This window comes from Castor canadensis, chromosome 5 (assembly GCF_047511655.1).
Source record: "Castor canadensis chromosome 5, mCasCan1.hap1v2, whole genome shotgun sequence".
Lineage (NCBI taxonomy): Eukaryota > Metazoa > Chordata > Mammalia > Rodentia > Castoridae > Castor > Castor canadensis.
Window position 1 is genome coordinate 489,655 of NC_133390.1, and position 15,479 is coordinate 505,133.

Genomic DNA, 15,479 nt, shown 5'->3' on the forward strand with positions numbered 1-15,479 from the left:
TCCCTCTAAGGCTCCCACCAGCCCCAATGGCGTGGGCTCTGCAGTGACTGACATAGGGGTGAGAGGGACATCAGGGCTGGTGGTGGGCCTGGGGTCTTTGGGGGTGCTCCTGATGAGGTCCTTGGCAAATCACTTGGCCTCAATGAAAATGGGGTTCTGTAAGGACCCAGAGGACTGCTTGAGGTCACAGGGGAGGTCATCTCCATCAGTGACTCATGCCCTACCCCCGCAGCTCCTTATAAGGTACAATTATCAGAGAGGTCAGGCAGTCTTGGAGGACCACAGAGCAGGATTTGGGCCCTGAGCCTCTGCTCAAGGCCTCTTGTGCCCTTCCCACCTCTCGTCACCCCCTTGCTGCAGCCACTCCCCTGAGAGGTCACTACTGCCCTGGCCACCCCCTGTAGGAGTTAGGCTATGGGAGTGGGCCCCAGGCTCACTTCCCCTGGGGAAGTGCCTATTTTTCATTCTTTGCTGGACCCATTCTTGGGCCTGGAGTGCCCATGGCCCCTGCAATAGGGTCTTCCGGTTGTCCTATGCATGTCTTTGGTAGGAGCTCTGCTCTTTGGGGGAACCCTGAACTCCAGCACTGCCTCCTTTAGGCCCATCTCTGTGTGTGAGTGGAGGGACAGCTGCTCCTAAGCTCCTTCCCAGTGGGGCCTGAGGTGGTGCAGCTCTGGGCCTTTGTCTCCAGGTGGTCGATGCCATTTCCCGAGCCATTGCTCAGACCCCAGGTTGTGTGCTGCTGGACGTGGATGCAGGACCCTCCACCAACCGCACCGTCTACACCTTTGTGGGGCAGCCAGAGTGTGTGGTTGAGGGGGCCCTCAGTGCCGCGCGGACGGCCTCACGGCTCATCGACATGAGCAGGCATAGGGGTGAGGCCAGCTTGGGGAGCTGGAGGTGGGTGGTGCCTCCCACGTCTCAGAGTGTCCTGGCTGAGTATGTCTCTTGTCCCCAGGTGTCCTGGGAGCAAGGTGGGTCCTGGCCACAGGTTGGGATGTAGGTCCCAAAGGGCTGGTCGGCAGGCTTCTCCCTTGGAGACTACTGTGGTTGGGGTGGGGTTAGGCTATCCTGGATGTGGCCACATGGTGTACCTGTTGTGGCCCCTGTGGCTACTTGTTCCCAGATCCAGGTCGGGAAGGTCAAGGGAGTCTTCTAGAATGCAGCCCATGGAAACTGGCTGCCCAAGAGGGTGTGGGCACCTACCTTCTTGGATTTAGTGTTCTTGAGATGACTTGCAGTAGCTTACTCACCCCAAATCCTTGACAAGACTGAGCAGGCCCTGGGGGAAGGTAGGGGATGACACTGTGTCCGGAAACCGACCTGTCAACTGCCCCAAAACCAACGCAATGGCGGGGATAGGTACAGTCAAAGGTCAGTGGACACACGGAGCTGATCGAAAGGCCAGGGCCTCCATCAGGCCTCAGAAGGGGGTTCACAGTGTCACAGTGGAGAGCAGATAAGACGATGATCAGGCTGCAGGCAGGGGGACAGGAAGGAGTGAAGGCTGCTGACCCAGCTCCCTCCACCACAGAGCGGTGCTCTGAACATGGTGGGATTCTCTGCTGCCAGGGGAGGGAGGGCTGGCCTAGCTGGAGACTATTGGACACTTTTAGCCTGGCCAGGGCTCACTGAAAGCCAAGCATTGGATCCTTGGAAGGTTGTGTTGTGACTTTTAGGAAGGCAGAAGTTTATGCCAAAGGTGCCAACCTGCTCAGGTCAGGCTGTTTCCCAAGGTCCTAGGGCTTCCTTCTTGCTGGCCATGGGGATGGTCCATGTATGTCTACTGACATAAGCTACACTGGGAGAGTCTGAGTAAGTCCCTGTTCTTCGCCTGTAGGGGAGCACCCTCGAATGGGTGCCCTGGATGTCTGCCCCTTCATCCCGGTGAGGGGTGTCAGCATGGACGACTGTGTGCTCTGTGCCCAGGCTTTTGGTCAGCGGCTGGCGGAGGAGTTGAATGTGCCAGGTGAGTGCCCTGGAGACCCTACTTGGGGGCTCCTCTGAGTCCCATCAGCAAGGGGTTGCCAGCCCCTCCAGCATATCCTGGTTCTCTGCCCTTGACACCTCTTAAAAGTACAGATCAAGCCAGGTGAGGTGGCACACATCTGTAATCACAGCTACTCGGGAGGTAAAAGCTAGAAATTGTGAGTTTGAGGCCAGCTTCTGCAAAGTTAGTGAGACCTTATCTCAAAACCAAACAAAAAACCCCGAAGGGCTGGGGACACAGCTCAAGTGGTAGAGTGCTCAAGGGCTTGGGTCAATCCCCATTATCACAAACAGACACAAAGAAAGTGCAAATCATTATCCAAAAATTGCCCAAGAGCAAATCATCAAATCAGGAAAGCGCTAACAATAATGAAATAAATGCCATCAGAACCCACAACAGAGGGCAGCCTAGCTTGTCTCCCGCCTGTGCTCCTGGGAACTGGGAACAGGCTAGCCACACTGGAAAGCAGTTCACAGAGATGAGTCAAAAGATTTGCAAGATTCATGCCTCCTAAAATAGAGCAACTCCACTTTGGGGAATTGAGCAAATCAAGAAAGTGATATGGGACAAATAGACACAAACTGGGGACAAAGTGGGGGGCTGGTGAGGAGGTCACCACGTGGGAGGTGACCCATGTGGGTAGCACAGGACTGAATCCAGCCAGGCCCTTTTGCCACTTTGAACATAAGCTGATGTCCGAGACTGGGGTCCCTATGTACGGCACAGACGAGGGTCAGTGGAAGACTTTTATTTTCTTTCCTCGATGTACTTTTTGCTGTGGGTAGGTTTATTACACCATGAAATTCATTTTAAAACAAGAATAAGTGTCCTTCCCATATGTCCCTTCATAATTCTTATAAATAGATCCCCTCAAGGATTGAGGGGGCCCCACACTATCCTTGTCAGGACTCCCACACCTATCCCATGAGGTTCTCCCCAGAAAGATGGAGCCAAAGGAGGACTACACCCCACTGAGGCTGGAGGGAGCTGCCCTGCCTTAGTCCCTTGGGGACTGGGGACACCGATCCTCCATCTGCTGAGGGCCTAATTAGCTGGGTTTCCTTGCAGTGTATCTCTACGGTGAGGCGGCAAGGACAGCCAGTCGCCAAACCCTGCCAGCCATTCGGGCTGGGGAGTACGAGGCCCTGCCTGAGAAGGTGAGGCCCCACAGGTGGCTGGGTGTGGGAGGGGGCTTTCCTGCCCTCTCTCCCTGCAGGAGTGGGTGGGCCTGGACCTCCTTCCTCACCCAGGGTAATGTCCTCACAGCTCCAGCAGGCTGAGTGGGCGCCTGACTTTGGCCCCAGTTCCTTCGTTCCCAGCTGGGGTGCCACCGTCACAGGTGCTCGGAAGTTCCTCATCGCCTTCAACATCAATCTGCTCAGTACAAAGGAGCAGGCTCACCGCATTGCCCTCAACCTGCGGGAGCAGGGCCGGGGGAAGGACCAGGCGAGTCCCCCAGGGAATCCTCCAGCAGCCTCTGGGGAGAGGGTCAGGGGCTGAGACCTCAGGCACACGCTAGTGCAGGGAGTGTCAGATGGAGGCACAGAGGGGTGAGGGGGCAGCATGGTCAGATGGGGGCTCAGCCTCTGACTGCTGACTGACCCACCTCTGTGTCCTAGCCCAGGGGGCCAGAAGAGTCAGGGTTCCAGGGTTTCAAGTTGGGGGGCTCTTGCCTTAACAGACATTTTCCATGGAGGTAGACAGGGCCACACTTGCTGTCAAAACATTACAGCGTCTATGTATGACAAGAAAACAGCTATCTTCCAGTCCCAGGTCCCCTAGATATGCCCCAGATACCCCCACATCCCTTATGGTCTCCCAGGTTCCCCCAGAAGTCCCTATAAACCCTTAGGTCCCCTGGGGAGCTTGTCCACCAAGTCTGCATGGCAGTGGTGTCCAGTTTGAGCATCATTGCTGCAGAGACCTGGTCAGACACAGGTGACATAGACACACCTGGTGAATGGAGGTGGGGGACCCTGTACCTGTCTGTCCCCAAGCCTCAGAGACCCAGGTCCTGCCAGGCAGCTGATGTCCTGGGAGCCCAACTTCCTGGCTACGCACCTGCAGACCAGGTGTTCATAAACACAACAAGTACAGTGACCCTCAAGTCCTTCTTCATGTCCTGTCCAGAGGCAAGGTCTAAGACCCTTCCTTATGTGGATTCATACCAAGGACCCAGCGACAGAGAGTGGCTGCTGGGTGATTGAGAATTGGGACCCTGGCTGGCCCCCCACATCAGTGTCCGCAGGCCTCCAGGTCACAGTGTGGGCAGAGCTTAGTTCCTGGTTGGGATGTTCGTCTTGGCCTCTGACCTTTGGGGCCTCAGTTTCCCTGTGATGAATAGGGCTTCATCCTGCCCTTCCTCTGCCAGTGCAGAGAGGGAGAGATTGAGGAGAGCCACTGTTGTCGGCTGTCCTGCTGGGGGACACAGGCATGAGTGTCTCTTAGCAGTAGGCCCCAGGAAGGCTTGGCAGGGGCCAGGCAGGGGTGAGCTTCATAGTCCAGGATGAGAAATGTGTTTTCTTTGCAGCCAGGACGTTTGAAAAAAGTTCAGGGCATCGGCTGGTACCTGGATGAGAAGAACCTGGCTCAGGTGTCCACCAACCTCCTGGACTTTGAGGTCACTGCACTGCATACGGTCTATGAGGAGACCTGCAGAGAAGCGCGGGTAGGTGGGGTAGGTGTCTCAGCCCTCCCTGACCTTCTGGAGTCCCTGTCCCAGACATCGACGCTGCCTGTGCCTCTGGTAGGAACTGAGCCTCCCAGTGGTGGGCTCGCAGCTGGTGGGCCTGGTGCCCCTGAAGGCCCTGCTGGATGCTGCTGCTTTCTACTGCCACAAGGAGAACCTGTTTGTGCTGGAGGAGGAGCACCGAATCAGGCTGGTGGGCCTTGCCCTGGGAGGGAGGGTGAGACGGGTCCCAGGGGAGGAGAGGAGGGTGCGGGCTGCAGCTGCCCTGTGTGGGCAAGGTGATGTTTCAGGAGCTGGTCTGGGTGTTCAAGGCTCCCATCAGCCAGACCCGTCCACATGGCAGGGCCTCCTCAGCCCCAACTCCAGCACTTTTGTTTTATTGACTTGAGTTTAGAGGGAAAGATTTTCATTTCATTGTCATTGTGTGGATCTTTCTGAAATTTTTTTTGTGGCCTATGTTCAGTTCTTGGCCTCTGTCTTCCTTTCTAGCCTCCTGATCAAGCAACTCCCATGAAAGGCATGTGTCCACTGCCAGCCCCCTCCCTCTGGTTCCTTGCAGCCTGGGATCGGCGGTTTATGAATTTGGGCACTTGCATCCATGGCACTAGAGCATCGTCCTCAGATGGCTCTTTTTGAAAGTGGTCTTCTTGTCTTGTGGACATCTTTGCTTTGATCCCTCCAGGCCCTGTTCTGGGGGTGGTGGCCTTCACAGAGGCACCTTTCCATCTTTTCCTCATGCTTTCACGAGAAGCTTTGTTTTTGGTGCATTTTTCTCACAATACAAATGTGACTGGATTTTTCAGAAAGTTTTTGTTTCTTGGCAGCTGTGTTTTATTCGATTTGCATTTACTGACTTAGCAAGTAGGTGAGGGCTTACTTCTTGCATCCTGTGGTTTGGAGGGCGGTGTGTGGGTGTGGTTTCCTTCTGGTGAAGGGAAAGGTTTGGAGTTCTGCTCACTGCCCTTGTCACTGAATATGTTACCTCCGTGTGTGCGTGTGTGTGCGTGTTGCTGGGGACTGAGTCCAGGGCCTGGGGCATGGTAGTGAGCACTCTAACCACTGAGTCACGTCCCCAGCCCTGTTACCTCAATTTTTGATATCAATTTTAGAGTATTCTGACTTCCTGCTATGAAATGAGAAAACAAGAAAAATATGAGAAAATAAGAAAAAAAAATAGTTTTTACTCTCATTTCTTCTTCCTTCCCTAGCTCCCCGATTTTTAAAAAGTACTTTTAGGTTTTTGGTTTTTTTTTTTTGTGGTTAAATTTTTAGGTCAAAATAATACACTTAATTCTTTGGCACTTGTTTACCAATGGTAGACAATGCTCCTGACTCCTGCTGAAGAAATCTGGAGCAGGAGCTTCTGGTCCAGATTTAAATTGTGTTGTCATTTTTACATTCATTTTTGGTGGTACTGATGTTTGAACTAAGGACCTTGTGCTTGCTAGGCAAGTGTTCTATCACTTGGGCCACACACCCCACAGAGTTATTCTTATATTCTTACTCTTTCTGAATCTGTGACATTTACTTCCTATAGCCATATCCTCACCTATCAGACATACCTCACATTCACGGCATTTAATCTTAGCCTTGCGTCTAAGTGAGGTCATACATTTCGTGGAGAGGCCACAGGGCTTCACTATGGGGCTCAGACATGTTTGGGAATGTCCCTCTTGCAAGATGGTTGAACAACTAGAATTCCAAGCCACATGCTTTCTCTGGGAACACCTTCTTCTGAAGGATAGGTCACTGCAGGGAGGTCAAAGGCCAGCATAGCCATTCCAATCCTCTTCTACACAGTTCCCGTCCAAAACTTGTAGGCTCCATTCTTGTTTAGTCCCAACAACATTCTTTTCTGTAATGTTTGGTCCAGGGGTTTGTCCACTTTAGGGACACAGACTGGACGGCAGCCCCTTCTGTCTTTTTGGCATTCTATCCTCTCTCTACTTTCTTTACCCCACTCCCCCAATTTAATGATTTCCTCAGACTGAGCCTCTAAGTTGTTGACAGAGTTTATGGCCAAGTCTATTCTGCTGATGACTGTTAAGATTTTGTGGGTAACTTTTTGTCTGTATGATTTCCTACAGGGGACTTCCCTTACACTCTCTTTCCAGTTTGCCAGTTGTTTGCATGTCCCCATTTACTTTATTATCCTTGGCAAGCACTGTTCTACCCGAGCTGCAGCTCCAGACCCACCTTCCTCTCTCTGCACTCATGTATCATCTTATTATTTTTCTGGACCATTTGAGAGTGGCCCAAACACATTGTGCTCTTTCCCTCTCATGTGTAACACATATAATGATCAAAGTCAGGAAATTGAACACTGACACAATTCTATTATCAGAACTTCAGACTGTAATTAAACCACACAAATGCCTAATAATTTCCATTACAGTTGTGTGTGTGTGTGTGTGTGTGTGTGTGTGGTGCTAGGAAGTGAACCCAGGGCTTCATGTATGCCAGGCAAGTGTTCCACTGAACTGCATCCCAGCCTGCATCATAGCTATTTATTTTCCAATTCAGGATCCAATTCAGCCAACACAACATTTGCTTCTAGATTCTTTTGCTTCCTTTAATCTGACTAGTGTTCCAGTCTTCCTGTTTCTTCATTGACCTTGATGTCCTTTACAATATGGGCTGTTTTGTAAATGTCCTTCCCTGGAACCTGGTCTGGTGTTGCTGGTGACTAGGTGAGGCTGTGTACTCTGGCAGGACACAAGTGATGCCGTGTCCTGCGGCAGCATCAGGAGACCACATGTTGGTGTGCCAACATTGGTCATGTGGTCGGGGTGGTGTCTCCTGATCCTGGCTAGTCACTGCGGTGCTGTGTGGGAGGTACGTTAAGAATACACAAACACAAGTTCCTCCTGAAGTCCCAGCCATAAGGTTTAGCAGCCAGCAGTGATGTTCTGACTTCCCACATGTATTTATACTTCACTGATATGTTTGTTACTGTATTCTGGTCTTAACACACGATTGTATATTCTTTTTCTGAAAGCTCTGGTATCTTCAGTCTTTGCAGTTCTGTTTTTGCAAATTGCTGTTAGTACAGTCTTTCTGTCGGGGTGACTTGCTTCTTCCTGTCTTCGTGATTTTTGACCGTGCGTGCATGCTCTTTGAATTTTATCTGTGGCAATTCTTCAACACCTGGGTTTAAAGTTTTCCCCTCCAAAGAGGGCTTGTGATTGCCTCAGCTACATGTTCAGGGACACTACTACATACTACTACATAGGGCCACTTTAAGCTAAGCCATTTGCTTGGAGTGCTGGAACTACACAGGTAGGGAATTCTGCCAGCCATGGCCCACCCTGTCAGGAGGGCTTGTGACTGGGAATTCCCACGAGAGATTTTCCCTGCATCACTCAGAGGGAAGGGACAACGAAGTTGCCCAACTCTTTCCTTTGGTGGGTGGTTTTCCCTAATTTATCTGTGAGGATGCCACCACTCATGCATGGTTCTCCAGGCTAACCCTACTCTTTGAAGGTCTGAGAGTCCTCCACTCATGAGAAGCTGCTGTTCCAGGATGGACCCAGAGTCAGGGCTAGCAGGCCTTCTGGATTTGCTTTTGGGTTACTTTTGGCTTGAATGTCTTCCTGTGCTCTCTATAGCTTAGCCATGCATTCATGTCTATGTTACAAATTCTGTCTTCCTGACATCTTTTGTCCCAGGATACTTTACCTGATTGCTTGCTGATTCTGCAGCTAACTCCTAGGAGCCATTCTTCACCCATTTCCATGGCCACCTTTGGACATGCCTGGCCTGTGTCCCTCAAGGGCACACGTCACTGTCAACTCTTCCTAGGAAGCAGGCCTGCTCTGCTGAGCAGTGGGGATTTCACTGTTGCTCTGCTTAGCAGTGGGGATTTCACTGTTGCACAGGGTTGAATGGTTTTTGGTAGAATGAATTCTAATCCTACAATTTTATCTTGAATTAAGGTGAAACTCACTTTTCCTCACATTTTATGTTTAGGTGAATCAGGGTTGCACTGTCTGAAAGAATTAAGAGTCTTATCCCCAAAATTAGAATCTTACCAGGGGCTGGCTCATGGTGCCTGTGGGACAGACACATGGCCAGCAAGGTTTCCTTTGCTAGGGAGGCCGGCAACTCCTTTCTCTGGTCTCAGTTTCTCCACTCACAGTGGGTGGGGATATCCCAGTCTGTCAGGGGGCCCGGTCAGCAGTGCTCCTGCAGGGAGCCTCCCAAAAAGGAGAGGCTTATTCTGGGCCTCTGAGGGGGATCCAGCTGGCGTGGGCAGTGGGCTGAGGTGAGATGCCCCCTCTCCAGGTCGTGAACCGGATGGGTTTGGACTCCTTGGCGCCCTTCAACCCTAAGGAGCGGATCATCGAGTGAGGCTGCCAGGCCCTGCCCCGCAGCTGCTCCTCCTCACGAGTCCACGCTCCAGCCCCTCCCCTCTACCCACGCCCCGCCCCTCCAGCCCCTTCCCTCTGCCCATGCCCCGCCCCTCCAACTCCTCCCCTCTACCCACGCCCCGCCCCTCCGTGCCCCGCCCCTCCAGCCCCTTCCCTCTGCCCATGCTCCGCCCCTCCAGTTCCTCCCCTCTGCCCACGCCCCGCCCCTCCGTGCCCCGCCCCTCCAGCCCCTTCCCTCTGCCCATGCCCCGCCCCTCCAACTCCTCCACTCTGCCCACGCCCCGTCCCCATGCCCCGCCCCTTCAGCCCCTTCCCTCTGCCCACGCCCCGCCCCCATGCCCCGCCCCTCCAGCTCCTCCCCTCTGCCCACGCCCCGCCCCTCCGTGCCCCGCCCCTCCAGCTCCTCCCCTCTGCCCACGCCCCGCCCCTCCGTGCCCCGCCCCTCCAGCTCCTCCCCTCTGCCCACGCCCCGCCCCTCCGTGCCCCGCCCCTCCAGCTCCTCCCCTCTGCCCACGCCCCGCCCCTCCGTGCCCCGCCCCTCCAGCTCCTCCCCTCTGCCCACGCCCCGCCCCTCATCCTCATGGCCCTCCCCTCCCCTCTATGCCCCTCCCCTCCTCGGCAGTCCCTGCCTCCCCCCCAGCCCATTCCTGGTGTTGTGTGGGGCCGGGGGTCATGGTGAGACCCCGACAAGCCGGGGACAGCCTGGTGAGGAGGGCAGTGCGCCCCGGGCGGGTCTCTGAGCCTCCCGCACCCCGGCAGGTACCTGGTCCCCGACAGCCCGCCCGGGCAGAGCCTGCTGGACAAGTCCCTGCGCGCCTTCGTCCGCGAGGTGGGCGCCCGCTCGGCGGCGCCCGGGGGCGGCTCGGTGGCGGCGGCCGCTGCGGCCATGGTGAGCGCCGGCCGGGGAGGGGACCCCGAAAGTGCGGGCCCCCAAAGTGCATGAGCCCAAAGCGCGGGCCCCACTGGCTCGGGTCCCCGGAAGGAGGACAGGGCAGGTCCCCCGCTCTTGCTCGGGACCGTTGGCACGCAAAGGGCGCCACAGCTCGGCCCTCGCAGGGCGCGGCGCTGGGCTCCATGGTGGGCCAGATGACCTACGGGCGGCGGCAGTTCGAGCACCTGGACTCCAAGATGCGGCGCCTGATCCCGCCCTTCCACGCGGCCTCGGCCCAGCTGGCCTCGCTGGTGGACGCCGATGCCCAGGCCTTCACCGCCTACCTGGTGAGTGCGCAGACGCCTCCGCCAGCCCCGGACCCAATAGCCACCTGCAGACCCCCAGCGGAGAAGGGGGTCGGGGTGACAGGGCAGGCTGGGCTCACGGGGGGGGGGGGGAACATGGTCCTCGATTTTGGGGGGAGGGCATTGGCTTAGCACCTCCCTCCCACAAGGCTGCTGGAGAGCCAGCCTGGACCACGGGTGACCCCCAGGCACGGGCTATGCAGTCAGTGGCCAGCTGGTGTGGGAGGGAGAGAGCCAGGCACTCCAGGGGCAGGTCCAGTCAAGGGATGTGCCCAGACCCCAGGCCCTCAGACTTAAAGGAAGGAGAGACCCCCCCCCAAAGAAGAGCTCCATTGGAGCAAAGGTCACAGAGGTCTTCACAGAAGAAAAGCTGGTGATTGCCAGTCTCCCAGAGATAGAGAAACTCTTCAGCCATAAGATAAAGAGCTGGAAGGAGAACTGAGAGGTAGAAACATCAGCTTGGAAAATAGCATCCACCCAGGGTGTGTGTGGGAGGACAGGAGAGAAGGGCACAAGTGTGAGAGAGAGAGAGACACACACACACAGAGAAGTTCAGTCAGAGGGACAGAGAGACAGAGAGAAAGAGAAAGAGACAGAGAGTTGGAGAGACAGAGAAAGGTATAGTCAGGGACAGAGAGGTGCAGAGAGAGACAGACACAGAAAGACACAGAGACAGAGTCAGAAAGAGATGCAGAGACAGAGACAGAGAAGAAAGTCAGAGGGACAGGTGTAGAGAGAGACAGAGACAGACACAGGGAGACGGAGACGGACAGAGAGACAGAGATAGACACAGAGACAAAGAGAGGGAGACCCACAGAGGGACAGAGATACAGAGAGATAGAGAGAGATGGAGAGACAAAGAGAGATACAGAGAGAGACAGAGGGAAAGAGAAAGAGACGGAGAGACAGAGACAAAGAGAGACACAGAGAAGGACAGATATGCAGAGAGAGACAAAAAGAAATACATAGTCAGAGGGACAGAGAAAGACAGAGAGAAAGGAACTGAGAGAGAGACTCAGGCAGGAAAGACAGAGACAGGGAGACAGAGACAGAGGGACAGAGGGAGAGACTGAGAGAAAGAGAGGCATTTAAAGAGAAATATCAGCTTAAATATAAATATTAGAAATTTAAGGGCAACCCTAAATTTAGAGATAGAAGTAAAAAGTAAGGGGAATACTTGAAAACATCTGGAGAAGCAGACAAATGAAGACTTACCTACAGGACAGGAAGGAAAAATGAAAACAAACAATGACGGTCTTTGAGAAGACATGAAATGAAACGGTGTGACCAAGAGCACACGTACAAACGTGTGTAAATACTGAGTTGGTTGATGTTCCCTGTGACCACCAAGAAGATGGACATTTGGAAAAAAAGCAAGGAGACATTCCACCAAGTACCTGGGAAATTTCCAGATGGAGTAAAATGCTAGCTTTGTACCCTCCCCATCAAAATAAAAATCAGGAAATAGGACTAACTGGGTGGGCTTGCAGAGGCCACAGACGAGGCTATGTGACGGACAGTTCTGCTCAATGGGGACTCTACTAACTAACACAGACACCCAGGGTGTCTCACTCTTCCTTCGCATCTCAGCCAGGATGCTCATCCCTCTTTACATGGAAGTGCTGTAGTCCCCATGAGGGACACTGCTGGAGAAGGACATTTGTGGGGAGAGCTCCCATGAGTTTGCAGGGAGCACAGAGTGTCTGCTCAGCTCTCGCCCATGGCTGATGGTACGGGTGCTAATGATGAGTTTGGGTGGAGATTTGGCTGAGTCTTCCAAAACCAGAGTGGGCACCTCCCTCAGCCAGCTGCTCCCTGGACTGTCTTCCATGTGGGGAGGGTGTTCTGGAGGCCTGGATCCATAGTATGTACCATACGTGGGGATCTGAATAGAGAAGCATCGTGGACCCTTTTGGGTGAAGTCACAAAGAAGGCTGGGCCGATGGCTGGGCAAGGACAAAGAATGGGGTACTGTGGGCTGGGAGGGCCTGGGGTTTCCAGTTGTGCTCATCCTGCCTCCTGACTCCCCCCACACCAGCCCCCCACCTCCTTGTGTCTAGACTAGGCGTGGCACAGTTGCTTGTGTTATTTGAAATTGATGTTTGCCCTGGAGGAACCTGTTGCTGTAGGAGGGACACTAGGCAGAAATCAGGGGACCTCCCGGGTCCTGTCTTCTTCTCTGGAAACAAGGGCTTGCCTTGTTCTCTCCCTGTACCCCATGTGGGTTTCTGACCACCCATTGTGGGCCCCCTCCACTGGGGGTCCTGATGCCAAGAACTATAAACTACAGACCCCAATGGAAGCACTGTCCCCAAAGAATGCCCTGTGGCCTGCTCCCTGTCAACGACACAGGCCAAGTGGGAAACGCAATCACTGGAGGCTGTGGTGGACACAGCCATCATGCTGCCCCTTAGTTGCCTCCCACGTGTCCCAAGACACAGCCCTTGCTCACTGTCACTCAGGCATAGTTAGGGAACTCAGCCACCCCCTCATGGTCATGTGCCATGTGTTGCTTGATCTTTTTTCCTGGTAGGAGGCAATGAAGCTGCCCAAGAACACACCTGAGGAGAGGGACAGGTAAGCACAGCAGTGGACAGTGGCCCTGCTAGACATGGGGGCCAGGGGCCTGGGCACTGAATGATTGTCGGTTGTCCTACTTGGGCTCCGTGTGCTCAGCCTTTTGGGGAGGGCTGGTCAGGGATGGGGTTAGAGTGTGCCCTGCACCCGGCTCACACTATCCTCCCCTCCCTTTCAGTCGCACAGCTGCCCTGCAGGAGGGGCTGAAGCAGGCCATCGCTGTGCCATTGGCACTCGCAGAGACAGTGTCACCACTGTGGCCTGCGCTTCAGGAGTTGGCCCTGTGTGGGAACCTGGCCTGCCGGTCAGACCTGCAGGTACAAGGAGCTCTGGGGACTTCTTGGCAGCTCATTCTTTTCCAGCAGGGCCCACTCCTTTGTTCCATTTTAAGGTTTTTTTGTTTTGTTTTGTCTTTTGTTGTTTTGAGACAGCGTCTCACCCAGGCTGGTCTTGAACTTGTAATCATCCTGCCTTGGCCTCCCAAGTGCTGGGATTACAGGCATGTACCACCACACCCAGCTATTTTGAGGTCTGGTTCAAGGTTGCACCATAGTCAGGCAGCAACTCAGAACCTTTAGTGCACCTGAGTGCAGAACAGTCCACACATCAGTCCTCCCCTTCTGCTCCCTCCCCCATCCTAGAAAACACCCGAGGCAGTTGGAGGAAGTAGACTAAACTCACCCTGTGCCTAGCATGGGAGGCGGGACAGGAAGGAGCCATGGCTGTATGTCTCCTGCAGCCACACTAGGACATAACTGTCCACAGGCTTTCAGTGTGTGGTCCTGAGGCGCCAGAGCAGTGACCCTCTGTTCCCATATTGCAGATAGACAGCTGCCAATGGTGGGGGCTCAGAACTATGGCTTCACTACTATTTTGTCTTTTAACTGTGGCTGGTGCAGCTTTCTCCAGGCCTTCTGGGGCCACATCTGCTCTGATAAAAGCTCTTATTTTCTGGATTCAGATACAGGCTGAGGTTGTCATCATGGCAGCCTGCTCTGTGTGGGTGGAGTCAGGGTCTCCTGGTGTGGAGAACAAAGCTCCCATTTGGTGCCCTGACCCATCTCTTGCACGGAGCCCTAGGGTGTAGATCCTTGGGGTCGGATGGCTTGCTCAGCCTGGACTGATGAGGAGTGAGGTTTCTGAGAGGTGAAGGGGCTGCTCAGGTCTCTGGCCCAGGCCAGGCCAGGCTGTCATGAGTCCCAGAGCCAGCTCTGCTCCGTTGTGTTTCTGCAGGTGGCGGCCAAAGCCTTGGAGATGGGTGTGTTTGGTGCATACTTCAATGTGCTTATCAACCTGAGAGATGTGACTGATGACGTGTTTAAGGACCAGGTGGGCAGGAGGTGGGCTTCGTGCCAAGCAGGGTATAGGAGCCTGTCTTATCCATCATGAGCAGCGTTGGTTCCTGCTAGCTACCTGCAGTGGACAAGGCCATTGCCCTCTCTCTGGGGCTGCTGGATAGGGTGACCAAGTGTCCACTGGCATGCTTTGACTTTCCCTTTTGTGCCTGTCAGATCCGCCAGCGTGTGTCCAGTCTCCTGCAGGAAGCCAAGACCCAGGCTGCACTGGTGCTGGACAGCCTGGAGACCCGTCAGGAATGACAGCAGCAGAAGACCTCCCTAGATGGCACAATTCCCAGTGGCCCTCACCTACCCTGAGGGACCTAGGTTTCATTTCAGTGGAGCTCAACTGTGACCTCAGCTACGTTAGGATGGGGGTTGAGAGGTGGTGCACCACACAGCTCCATGTGGGGTCAGAGAATGAGACAGAGGTGAATAATAGGGTGAAGAACATGTGTCCAAGGTCTCCTGTCACCCTCTGTCCCCCCGGGCCTGCAGTAAAGATTGAGCACCAAGCCTGTGTAGTGAGTGTGCTTGGGTTTGGGGATAGGGATGAGGGTTGAGTCTTGGACTGGGCACAGGGACAGGGGCCCCCATGGTCTGTGAGCCATGAGGTGATAGCCACAGGCCCAGGGTCCCCAAGTGCAGTGTGTGTGAGGGGGTGGGGGGTGCTGTGCCTGATTCCAGGAGGCTTGGAGCACTGGGGCTCAGCACAGGGTGACATGGTGAAGAACAGCAATCCCACAGGGACCTCCAGTGCACAGGGCCCTCATGTTGGGGAGCACTGAGCAGCTCCTGAGAGCCACAGATAATCTTACTGTGTACTGAATGAGTCCAGTCCCAGCTACCAGGCCACCACCCTTCACTGGAGCTTCTCTCCCTTAGCTGCCCTGCTGTGGCTGCCTCCTCCCTCAGAGTTCTCCATTAATAATTAGAAAGCCCAGCTCACACCTTTCAGAAGTGCCATGCCGTGCAAAACCTAACAAGTATGACTGCACTTGTTAAACAGCAACAGAAATTTTAAAAATGGTGTAGGAGTGCATTTTTCTTAAGCAAGGCAGAAAGCCCAAATGTCTTGAAGGGCAGATTTTACTATCTGAAAATTTAAGACACTTGTTTCTGAAGTGTCATCACCGCAGGGAAGTGGTGGAAATGGACATCCGGCATGAGTTGTGGGGCTTTGGATCCCTGCAAGCAGTCCCTGAGAGCTAGCCAAACGGACAAAGTGCCAGAAAGGCAGGCCCAGCTCTGGGAAGAGCCATGGGCAAGCTTTGTGTGGA

The 15,479-nt window shown here is 54.3% G+C and overlaps 1 protein-coding gene and 1 long non-coding RNA gene across 3 annotated transcripts in view; one reads left to right on the forward strand and one right to left on the reverse strand.

Annotated features, from left to right (window-relative positions):
- Positions 1 to 1,323, reverse strand: part of LOC141423170 (uncharacterized) — an 11,851-nt gene extending 10,528 nt beyond the window's left edge. The window contains exon 1 of the long non-coding RNA XR_012447814.1: positions 1,254 to 1,323. This is a non-coding gene — a long non-coding RNA (uncharacterized lncRNA). The remainder of the gene's footprint in view (positions 1 to 1,253) is intronic.
- Positions 1 to 14,777, forward strand: part of Ftcd (formimidoyltransferase cyclodeaminase) — a 15,035-nt gene extending 258 nt beyond the window's left edge. The window contains exons 2-14 of one of the 2 annotated variants that reach the window (XM_074072459.1): positions 692 to 875; positions 1,841 to 1,969; positions 3,059 to 3,147; positions 3,257 to 3,436; positions 4,521 to 4,658; positions 4,741 to 4,872; positions 8,964 to 9,025; positions 9,809 to 9,938; positions 10,106 to 10,267; positions 12,819 to 12,862; positions 13,041 to 13,179; positions 14,096 to 14,191; positions 14,394 to 14,777. In XM_074072459.1, the coding sequence (XP_073928560.1) occupies positions 692 to 875; positions 1,841 to 1,969; positions 3,059 to 3,147; positions 3,257 to 3,436; positions 4,521 to 4,658; positions 4,741 to 4,872; positions 8,964 to 9,025; positions 9,809 to 9,938; positions 10,106 to 10,267; positions 12,819 to 12,862; positions 13,041 to 13,179; positions 14,096 to 14,191; positions 14,394 to 14,762 (1,854 nt within the window). In that variant the 3' untranslated portion in view covers positions 14,763 to 14,777. Of the gene's footprint in view, positions 1 to 691; positions 876 to 1,840; positions 1,970 to 3,058; positions 3,148 to 3,256; positions 3,437 to 4,520; positions 4,659 to 4,740; positions 4,873 to 8,963; positions 9,026 to 9,808; positions 9,939 to 10,105; positions 10,268 to 12,818; positions 12,863 to 13,040; positions 13,180 to 14,095; positions 14,192 to 14,373 lie in introns of both variants that reach the window. The other variant, XM_020178661.2, reaches the window with a different exon arrangement.
- The last annotated feature ends 702 nt before the right edge of the window (positions 14,778 to 15,479 follow it).